Source organism: Arachis stenosperma, chromosome 6 (genome assembly GCF_014773155.1).
Source record: "Arachis stenosperma cultivar V10309 chromosome 6, arast.V10309.gnm1.PFL2, whole genome shotgun sequence".
NCBI lineage: Eukaryota > Viridiplantae > Streptophyta > Magnoliopsida > Fabales > Fabaceae > Arachis > Arachis stenosperma.
This window is the reverse complement of record NC_080382.1, coordinates 42,479,189-42,491,344: the sequence shown is the minus strand read 5'-3', so window position 1 is coordinate 42,491,344 and position 12,156 is coordinate 42,479,189. Positions and strand designations below refer to the sequence as shown.

Below are 12,156 nucleotides of genomic sequence, written 5' to 3'. Positions count from 1 at the left end.
ACATTAACATGTCATACATCCTTTCTCATCCCAATTTCTAACAATACCATTTCTAATCAACCATCATTATACATAATTATTATCATACTCACCATCAACATGGTTTCACCCACAATTCAACCTAAACCATTCATCAAGCATATATCACAATATGTATTTTTCTCATATATCACACCATCAAGGCATCAATATTCATAATCACATATATGACCACATCATATATCTCAACCATTCAACGACATCAATAATTCAATGCCTATCTTAGGGCCTCTAGCCTAAGTTTTCACACAACATTACATTTTGGATACAGGAAACCGAGACCATACCTTAGCCGATTTCCCACGCTCAACCGGAGCAATTCCAAACCACTTTTCCACAAGCTCTCAAGATCTCAACACCTCCAAGAACAGATTTTTGCACACCAAAGCCCTCTTCCAAACTTTCCAAAATCTCAATCAAGCTTCAATATTCACATACACACTACCTAAGCCACAATTATCATACCCAAAAACCATAACTCAATACCCAAGCATCATAAAACAACAAATTACACTAGGATTGAGAATCTTACCACATCCAAGGTTTAAGGAGATAAGATTACTCTTCTCCTTCAAGAGAGTTGGGTCCTATAACATCAAAGAGCCCAAAATCTCAACACATTCTCCCTAAAATTCGAAATTTAGGGATGAATAACTGAAACAATTTCGTGGCTTACCTAAAAAAAGTAGTGGATTTTGTAGAGCTCTTCGCGGTGAATGCGTGGCCGCAAACGGTGTGGCAATCGGAGCTCTAGATCAAAAGTTATGGTGGTTTGAAGATCAAACAAGGGTTAGAACATGAGAGGATGTTCTTCCCCTACTCCTACTCCATTTCAGCGTGAAAGAGTGTTTGGTGAGAAGAGAGAGTGCTGAAAATTTGGGTTTTGGTTTAGTTAGGTTGGGTCAAGGGCCCAGTATGGGTTCGGTTGGCCCGGTTTGGCCTGTCCAATCCAATCTTGGTCCGATTTCTACAAAATTAGTATCGAAATTGTCGTCTCAATCCCCTCTATCATATTAAGCCATAAAATTCACATTTTGGCTTTCTAGAATAAATTCTTATTTATGGGTTAATTAGTCATTAATTAACCGGGTTTTACATTCTATCCACCTAATTTGGAATTTTGCCCACAAAATTCAAATTCAATTACCTGAGAATAAGTGCGGGTAGTCAGTTTGCATCTCTGACTTGAGTTCCCAAGTGTTCCTCAACACCACCTTGACTCCATGCCACTTTGACTAATGAAACCTTTTTTCCACGCAACCGTTTGATACTAATATCATCAAATTCTGACTATAGCCACCGGAAGCGTCAAATCTTCTTTCAACTGAACAGATTCAGGTTCTAACACATGGCTAGCATTAGGAATATACTTCCAAAGCTGCGACACGTGAAATTTATCGTGCAGGTTCAAAAGATGAGGTGGTGGAGCCATCCGATACACCACCGGTCCAACCCTCTCCAGGATCTGAAACGTACCAATGTACCGAGGATTCAACTTTTTTGCCTTAATTGCCCTACCTACTCCGGTGGTTAGAGTAACTTTAAGGAAAACATGGTCTCCTTCCTCAAAGTCCAAGGGCTTCCACCTCTGATCGGCGTAACTCTTCTGACGACTCTGTGCAGTAAGCATCCTATCTCAGATTTTCTTGACTTGTTCAGCGGTCTCAGCTATCATCTCCAGTCCCAACAAGCCTTTTTCCCCAGCTTCATACAAACATAGCAGAGATTGACATTTCCTTTCATATATAGCCCCATACGGGGCGATTTCGATTCTCGCATGGTAGCTATTATTGTACGCAAACTCCACTAGCGGCATATAGCGATCCCAGCTCGCCGGCTGATCTAGAACACAAGTCCTCAATATATCCTCCAAGGTTTGGATCGTCCTCTCAGATTGACCATCTGTTTGAGGATGATAAGCTTTGTTCAAGCTTAATCGGGTTCCGAAAGCTTTCTGAAATGCACCCAAAACCTCAAAGTGAAACGAGAATCTCTATTAGAGATTATAGTAGCAAGTACACCATGAAGTCTCACAATCTCCTTTATGTATAACCGTGCTAGCTTCTCAAGGGGGTAAGTCATCCGAATAGGTAAAAAGTGAGCTAACTTTGTCAGTCAGTCCACAATCACCCAGATAGCATCAAAACCGGCCCTAGCCCTTGGCAATCCCGAACAAAGTCCATCGCAATGCTTTTCCACTTTCATTGTGGAACCTCTAAAGGTTGCAACGTCCCGGCAGGTCTCTGGTGTTCAATCTTCACCTTCTGACAGGTTAAACACTTTGAAACACATTTCGCCACATCATTCTTCATACCCGGCCACCAAAACATCGCCTGTAGATCATGATACATCTTAGTACTTCCTGGGTGAATAGAGAATCCAATTTTGTGTGCTTTCTTTAAGATATCTTGCCGTAAAGTGCCAACATCCGGCACAATGATCCTACCCTTAAATCTACATAACCGATCTTTATCCTCCGGCACTCTCCGCTGTTTCCTTTGCTCAATGGCTGGTAGCACCTTCCATAATGCATCATCATCTTCATGAGCCTTTAGGAGTTCGGATTTAAAATCACTTGAGATTTGTAATCGACTCAAACAAATAGTCCCAGACACTTCTTGAACACCAATCTTCAAGCTTTCAAATTTTTTGAGCAACTCCTCTTCTCGAAGCATCATTGATGACTTGCATTATCTACCTTTATTTCTTGCATAAAGAAGACCATAAAAGAGCACAAATCTCATTTGATCAATATAATTCATGCATTATTTGATGAATATTATGGTACACTACTTTCAGATGAGTTGTGCTGAATTGTAGGTGAAAAAGGTATCAAAAATGGGAAGAAGACAAACAAGAAGCTGGGCGTGTGAGACTGACGTGTCACTTGGGGGCAAATGCCACAAAAATGCACTGGCGTGGCATCCCAGGAGCTAAGTGTGCCATGCCAGTACTAAATTCCAGAAGGGAGATTCAAGCATGCATGTGGGCGTGGCACGCCAGGGACTAGGAGTGGCACTCTAGTACAAAATTTCAAAGAGCAAAATGAAGGAAACAAAAGGGGCGTGGCACGCCAGGTTGGGCGTGGCACGCCTGACCCATCAATTACTATGGACGTGCCACTTGAAGTCGAAGGCATGGCACGCCAACTCACTACCTCAAGAAGAACCTCCACTACGGCGTGCCACTTGGTGTCGAAGGCGTGGCACGCCAGCTCCAAAAAGTCACTTTAGCGTGCCACTTGAAGACCCAGGCGTGGCACGCCAAGCTTGAAGAGTGAACAAATACATAGGCGTGCCACTTGAGCAGCATGGCATGGTACGCTGGTAGAATGATCCAGAGAAGGGGCTGAAGGCAATTGAAGACTGGGCGTGCCACTTGAAGTCGAAGACGTGGCACGCCAACCTCTCAACCTCACTTGGGCGTGCCACCTGGTGTCGAAGGCGTGGCACGCCAGTTCCAAAAAGTCACTTTGGCATGCCACTTAAAGGCCAAGGCGTGGCATGCCACTTACTGGAGTGAGACAAGATCATGGGCGTGGCATGCCAACCTTTAGGCGTTGATGAGCGGATAATTTATATGCTTTTTGGCATTGTTTTTAGGTAGTTTTTAGTAGGATCTAGCTACTTTTAGGGATGTTTTTATTAGTTTTTATGCAAAATTCACATTTCTGGATTTTACTATGAGTTTGTGTGTTTTTTTCTGTGATTTCAGGTATTTTCTGGCTGAAATTGAGGGACCTGAGCAAAAATCTAATAGGAGGCTGACAAAGGACTGCTGATGCTATTGGATTCTGACCTCCCTGCACTCGAAATAGATTTTCTGGAGCTACACAACTCCAAATGGCGCGCTCTCAACTGCGTTAGAAAGTAGACATCCATGGATTTCTAGCAATATATAATAGTCCATACTTTATTCAAGTTTAGACGATGCAAACTGGCGTTCAACGCCAGTTCCATGCTGCATTCTGGAGTAAAACGCCAGAAACACGTCACAAACCAGAGTTAAACGCCAAAAACACGTTACAACTTGGTGTTTAACTCCAAGAGAAGCCTCTGCACGTGTAAAGCTCAAGCTCAGCCCAAGCACACATCAAAGTGGGCCCCGAAAGTGGATTTCTGTAGTTAGACTTATTTCTGTAAACCCTAGTAGCTGGTTTAGTATAAATAGAACTTTTTACTATTGTATTAGACGTCTTTGACCATATATTTGATAAGTTTATGCGATCTTAGAGATTGGGGACTGGCCTCTCGGCCATGCCTGGACCTTGTTCTTATGTATTTTCAACGGTGGAGTTTCTACACACCATAGATTAAGTTGTGGAGCTCTGCTGTACCTCGAGAATTAATGCAATTACTACTCTTTTCTATTCAATTCAAGCTTATTCTTGTTCTAAGATATCACTTGTACTTCAACCTGATGGATGTGATGATTCGTGACACTTATCATCATCCGTCTTTATGAACGCATGCCTGACAACCACCTCCGTTCTACAAGCGAGAGCTAGAGTGTGTATCTCTTGGATTCCTTAATCAGAGTCTTCGTGGTATAAGCTAGAATTAGTGGCAGCCATTCCTAAGATCCGGAAAGTCTAAACCTTGTCTATGGTATTTCGAGTAGGATCTGAGATGGGATGACTGTGACGAGCTTCAAACTCGCGAGTATTGGGCGTAGTGACAGACACAAAAGAATCACTGGATTCTATTCCGACATGATTGAGAACCGACAGATGATTAGCTGTGCTGTGACAGTGCATTTGGACCATTTTCACTAAGTGGACGGGAGGTAGCCATTGACGACGGTGAAACCCAACATACAGCTTGCCATGGAAAGGAGTAAGAATGATTGGATGAAAGCAGTAGGAAAGCAGATATTCAGAAGAAACACAATATCTTCATGCGTTTATCTGAAATTCCCACCATTGAATTACATAAGTATCTTTATCTTTATTTTATGCTTTATTTATCTTTATTTTCGAGAACCATTATAACCATTAGGATCCGCCTGACTGAGATTTACAAGGTGACCATAGCTTGCTTCATACCAACAGTCTCCGTGTGATCGACCCTTACTCACATAAGGTTTATTACTTGGACGACCTAGTGCACTTGCTAGTTAGTAATGCGAAGTTGTGAAGAAAGTGCTGAGTTTATAAATGCGCGTACCAAGTTGAGCGCCATTGTTAGAGATCACAATTTCGTTCACCAAGTTTTTGGCGCCGTTGCCAGGGGATTGTTGAGTTTGGACAATTGATGGTTCATCTTTGATAAACCACTATTTTATGGTTTATCTTGTGCTCAATTGAGTGGTTTTTATCAAGCCTTTGTCCACTTATTCATATGATTTGCATGGTTTTACATTTTCCTTCCGGATTGTGTGCTATGATTGAAAACATGCTTCTTTGGCTTTTATTTTCTTTTATTTAATTCTCTCTTATTACCATTAGATGCCTTGATATGTGTGTTAAGTGATTTCAGAGACTATAGGGCAGGAATGGCTTAGAGGATGGAAATGAAGCATGCAAAAGTGGAAGGAATACAAGAAGTTGAAGGAACTGAAAAGCTGTCAGTCTGACCCTCTGGCACTAAAACGATCATAACTTGAGCTACAGAGGTCCAAATGATGCGGTTCTACTTGCGTTGGAAAGCTAACGTTCGGGGCTTCGATTTGCTATATAATTTGCTATAGTGGCCATACCGTTAGGTGACGCGAACGCGTGATCCATGCGGACGCGTTGCATCTGCGAAAATCAGCGTGGCTAAATTCGTAAACAGCGATTTCGGGCTGTTTTTGACCCTGTTCTCGACCCAAAAAACACAGATTAGAAGCTATAAATTGGGGGGAATACATCCATTCATGGGGAGGCTTTTTCATAATTCAATTTTAGGTTTTAGATGTAGTTTTTAGAGAGAGAGGTTTTCTCCTCTCTCTTAGGTTTTAGGATTAGGATTCCTCTTAAAGGATTTAGGATTTCAACTTTTCATCAGGTTCAATATTCCTTTATTTTGACTTCTCTTCTACTTTGAGATACTTTAATACATTTATTTATGTTTGATTTATGTTGCCCAATTGGCTTATGAATATTTTCCATGTTAGATTTGACTGCTTTGAATGAATGTTATTTGAGGTATTCCAGATATTTATGATTCTTATTTAGCTTTTTATATTATTGGCTTTAATTGATTAACTGGAAGCTTTTGAGTTATCAACTATTCAGGATTGATTGTTGTGTCGGCTAATTAACTGGAATTCCACTAACTCTAGTCTTTCCTTAGGATTTGGCTAGGACTTGGAAAATCTAACCAATTGGTTCACTTGACTTTCCTTTGCTTACGCAAAGGTTAACTAAGTGGGATTAACCTCCATTCTTATAGGAGTAACTAGGATAGGACTTCCGAATTTTCATATCTTGCTAAGAGTTTATTTTATAGTTAACTATTTATTTTATTTGTCATTTAATTTACTTGTTCCTCACTTTCAAAACCCCAATTTACAAAACCCATAACCAATAATAAGAACATACCTCCCTGCAATTCCGTAAGAAGACGACCCGAGGTTTGAATACTCGGTTATCAATTTTAAAAGGGTTTGTTACTTGTGACAACCAAAACGTTTGTAAGAAAGGTTGATTGCTTGGTTTAGTAGCTATACTTACAACGAAAGTTTACTATAACCTCTAAACCATCAATCTTCAGTTCTTCAAAATGACGCCGTTGCCGGGGAATTGCAAACGTGTGCCTTATTATTGGTTATTGTAAATATTTTTCTAAAAAAAATATTGTTCTTTTACTTGTTTATTTGTTTTTTCTCTTCCCTCTTATTTCTGATAGCTACTATGAATTCTCACCCCTCTCGCTTTGAGTTTGGTTCTAATTTTGTTGCAAGGAATGGAAGCTATAACAGGACTATGCATCAAAGTCTAAGCAATCAAAGATGGATGGAGCCACAAGGATTTGATCACGCCTTTAGGCAACAACAACCTCCTAGATATCATGGACAAAGACCATTCTACAATGCATACCCAACTGATAGATTTGGTGGACCACGTTGTAGCTACCAACAAGCCCCACCCTATGCTCAGAGGCCATCCTTTCAACACAACCTCAACCCACCACACTCACAAGCTTCCTTTCACCATTCACTACCACATGATCCTTACCCACCCCAACGCCAATCCAATTACTCCCAAGAATTACCACTCCCCTACACACCATGTCCATATCCATCAAGCCAAGAATCACAGGTTCGCCTCGAAGAATCGGTAAAACAATTTAATACAACCCTTCATCAACTGGAGCAAGCAATAAATCAATTATCTTCCAGACGTTCAGCCCCTCAACAGGCTCCCATGGCTTCATGTAGAGAATCTAATGAAGAACACAGCACAAAGAAGACACTAGAAACTCCAGTGGACAGCATAGAGCATAACTTCGTGCTAGAACAAGTAGAGGACGCTGTCATTGTAGAAGAAGAAGAGTTGGTTGAAAATTTAGGAGATGCCGAACCTCCACCTGAATCTAGTGTTGTGGAAAATTCCGTCAAGAACGCTACAATTGATGTTAAGGAGGATGGTGCACAACCCCCAAGGTAGGTAGCTTATGAGGAACTAGACGGAATTACCCAAGACACATGTTTCCTTGATGATGATGATCCCAAGTCGAGTCCTCTTAGTAACGAACTTGCATCCGCAAGTGAATTCTTTGAAACAGAAGAATCTTCCCCAAGTGAATATGAAGATGATGTTGAGGTCGACTTCTCTCAACCTACTATTTATAACTCAAGTGATGAGAAAGATATCAATGACTTTGATCAAGACATGGTTGAAGTTGAAGAAATTTGCAAAGAAGTGGAGAAATTCACAAAAGACCACAAGGGAGTAGAGCTTGCAGAGCCACTAGAAACACCTATCACAAGGCCATTACCACCCAATACAGACTTCAAGTGGGTAAAATCCCTGACTCTTATCTTTATTTTTCCACTTGAATATGGTTTACTTGAAACAGATGGCCAGCTTAGAGTTCTCTGCGGCTTTAAGAGTAAAAGGAAAATGACTCGCACTCAGAGATGGTATGCAAGATTCAATGAGGTTTCACACTTCAATTTGAGGTGCAAGGATTGGTATCAAGCTCAATTGAAAGGATCTCGGAAGCTATTTGCTCACTGCAGTGAGAATTCAAACTACTTGTCACCCGACTGGAAAAATGTAAATCAAGATAAAAATGGGTGTAAAAGTAGAGTTTGGGATCCTGGAATCTATTCTGACATTCAACACCCCGGGACCCTGGAAACCTGTTTGAAACTGCTCAAAGGTTTTATGTGCCTTGTTTAGGACCCCGGAGGATGCTGGCATTCCAAACACTGGTGGAGATTCCTAGATCAGTACAAGCACAAGCCACCATGACAGGAAGCTCATCAAATGTCCAACTTAAGGACTTTAAGTAAAAGTGCTAGGTGGGAGACAACCCACCATGGTATGATCGTTCACTCTCTATTTTACTCTATTTTTGAATTTTATTTGAACCTGGACTTTTTGCATGACATTCATTGCATTTTGCATTTTGCATACTGCATATACAAAAAAAAAATTTACGCACGCAACGCGTAAGCGTCGCTGACGCGTCCGCATCACAAGTGCGTTGGGAAGAAAATAACATGAATAGAAAGTCACGCGAAAGCGTGGCTGGAGGCGTGCCTTTGGCACAAATCGGTCCACGCGATCACGTTGATGACGCGACCGCGTCATGTGGGAAAAATGCCTCCCACGTGTCCGCGTCACTCACGCGAACGCGTGCCTCAAAATCGACGTAAAAAGGGTGTATGGTCGAAAGTTGCGCTGAACCTGGGCTGGTGCCGTGCTAGAAGCACAAGCCCTACCACGCGAACGTGTGCCCCACGCGTCCGCGTCGTTTTTCAAAATAGGCCATCCACGCGATCGCATCACTCACGCGACCGCGTCCCCCTAAAATTTGCCAACATGAGTTTCAAACAGAGAGTTGCGCGACCGCGAGGCTGCCCTCACACGACTAGCACAAACCATGTCACGTGTCCGCGTGACCGACACTCCCGCGTCACCTTACTTACGTGCTACCCGCGCGAACGTGTGCCCCACGCGTCCGCGTCACCAGTGGCGTACAACTTATCCTAATCTGCCAAAATATCTTAACTTTTTCTTCCCCAAATCCTACTTTTTCTTTTCCTTTCTTATTTCTTCCTTCCTCCTTCTTCCTTATTTCTTCGTCCCTCTTTCTCCTTTCTTTTTTTTTATTTTCATGCATTTTTATGTTGATGTTGGAAATTTATTTGGATCACTATTTTCTATATTTTGCTTGTGGATTATTAAAAGGAACTGTTTGACAATTATATATTATTTTAGGATTGCTTGCATATTCAATTTAATACTTTCAATACCTTATTTACCATGCATGCTATGTATTTGTGAAAAAACCCGCATGGCATTGTGCATTCTCAATTATTCTATCCTTCTACTCTAATGCCTGCTTTTCACAAAACCCTTTTCAATATTTTATTAATTGAATATAATTGTCAATACAAACGTTATTGTTAGTTTCTCAAGACTAATAATACATTAAGGCTTTTAATGCTTGATTTACGCTACTCATGCCTTTGCCAGCATGCCAATAAACATCTTGCATTTAATTGCCTCAATTTATCATGCTATGCTTCCATTGATGTCCTAATTTCATGGAATCGTGACCATGTCTTAACGACATTCTTCTTTATTTTGGCATGATTCTTACTAGTACTACCCTCTCCCTTGCTCTATCCCTTTGACTTCATGTCCCTTTCTTTTCTCCCTTTTTCAGGATGGCCACCAAATAAGGGTAAGGAGAAAGCCTATAACATGCCACCGGCGAAGAGCAGAACGACAAGAGCACCAGCTGAGGAACCACAACACCCGCCCACCTGCACAGCTTTGCATGCACCGAGGACGGTGCAATCTTTAAGTGTGGGGAGGTCGATACCGATCTCCACGGGTTAGTTAGTCCCTTCTCAACACCAATTTTTGTTTTTCATTGTTGCATTTGCATGTTTGGTTGCATGTCTATTTTATTTGTGCATATTTTACCACATGGTTGAAGTAATATTTTCTTTTTCAAGAAATTTTTATAGTATTTCACTAATTTAAATTGAAAAATTTGTGTTAAACTTGTTTTGAAGTTGTATTTGGAACATGGTTTTTGAGCCAAAGAACACACAACCTGTGAGATTTTGAGCTTAATTGCATGGTTACATTATTTAACCATAATATTTTATTATTGTGTATTTTTTTCTCTATGATTGCAATCTTTACTTTGTTTCAGTCTATATGTCTATTGTTTAGTATATTTACATGCTTGCATATGATTGAGGCCATATTTGATTATTAACTCACTTATCCCAAATAAGCCTACCCTTTTATGCCATCCTTGTTAGCCCCCTTGAGCCTTTTAACCCCCTTCTATTTTATAACCATATTACTAGCCTTAAGCAGAAAAACAAAATAAAAATCCCAAGTTAAATCCTTGGTTAGCTTAAGATAGATATTGTGTATAATTTAAGTGTGGAGAATTTAATGGAAACATGGGATGATAGGAAAAAAGGGAAATAAATTGAATAAGTTATTTCAAAATTTGGAAAGCATGCTCATATGAAATCAAAATAATTAAATTACCATGTGCATTGACAAAAAAAAGAGAAAAAAAAGAAAAAAAAATTATTATTAAGTAATTAAATAAGGGGATACAATATATATATATATATATTGCCCCGAATGCAAAATAAAAAGAATCAATGCACATGTGACAAAATTCAAAAATAAGTTTGATACATGAGCATGTAATACAAAAGTGAAAAAATTTGGGTAGCTAGGTAAAGTATTTTAAAATTGTATAAAGTATGTATATGTTAGGTGAGATCATAGACTAATCAAGGATTTACTTTGTTAGCTCACTTAGCCTTATATATGTATCCTTACCTTTACCTCAGCCCCATTACAACCCTGAAAAGACCTCATGATGTTTGCATTGATATACTAAATATTTGTTGATTGGTTAGATGAAGAACAAAGCTTAAAAAGCATGACTAGGGAAGAGTAGAGTGATTGACCCTAGACACTTGAGAGATTAGAGTGCATATACACTACTAGTGAGGGTTCAATGCTTGATTTTATGTTCCCTGCTTTCATGAGCTATCTTCTTACAAGTTTACTTGTCTTTTATTGTATAATTTGAATTAGTGAAATCTGATTTATGTTTGTCTTGAAAAGCTTATTTACTTTTAACCAAGTAGGTAGAAACATTCTGTATATAGTTGCATTCATATAGATAGGTTGCATTTCATATATTGTACCATTCCTCTTCACTCTCGCACTAAAATGATCATAACTTGAGCTACAGAGGTCCAAATGATGCGGTTCTACTTGCTTTGGAAAGCTAACGTCTGGGGCTTCGATTTGATATAATTTCCTGTAGTGACCATATTGCTAGGTGACGTGAACGCGTGATCCACGCGGACGGTCACCTTTGCGAAAATCAGCGTGGCTAAATTCGTAAACAGTGATTTCTGGGCTGTTTTTGACCCAGTTCTCAGCCCAAAAAACACAGATTATAAGTTATAAAGTGGGGGAATAAATCTATTCATGGGGAGGCTTTTTCATAATTCAATTTTAGTTTTTAGATGTAGTTTTTAGAGAGAGAGGTTCTCTCTTCTCTCTTAGGTTTTAGGATTAGGATTCCTCTTAAAGGATTTAGGATTTCAACTCTTCATCAGGTTCAATATTCCTTTATTTTGACTTCTCTTCTACTTTGAGATACTTTAATGATTTTATTTATGTTTGATTTATGTTGTCCAATTGCCTTACGAATATTTTCCATGTTAGATTTGACTGGTTTGAATGAATGTTATTTGAGGTATTCCAGATATTTATGATTCTTATTTATCTTTTTATATTATTGGCTTTAATTGATTAACTGGAAGCTCTTGAGTTATCAACTATTCAGGATTGATTGTTGTGTCGGCTAATTAACTGGAATTCCACTAACTCTAGTCTTTCCTTAGGATTTGGCTAGGACTTGGGAAATCTAACCAATTGGTTCACTTCACTTTCCCTTGCTTACG

At 39.8% G+C, this 12,156-nt stretch overlaps 1 protein-coding gene across 1 annotated transcript; it reads right to left on the bottom strand.

Annotated features, from left to right (window-relative positions):
* Positions 1 to 1,318: 1,318 nt before the first annotated feature.
* On the bottom strand, positions 1,319 to 1,669 carry LOC130933984 (uncharacterized). Its single transcript, XM_057863574.1, has one exon. It carries the CDS (start codon positions 1,667 to 1,669, stop codon positions 1,319 to 1,321), a length of 351 nt encoding a protein of 116 aa, XP_057719557.1.
* Between the last annotated feature and the right edge of the window lie 10,487 nt (positions 1,670 to 12,156).

Excerpts from the sequence above, each read along its gene's own strand:
- LOC130933984 (XM_057863574.1), bottom strand. The coding sequence starts at position 1,669 with ATGCTTACTGCACAGAGTCGTCAGAAGAGTTACGCCGATCAGAGGTGG.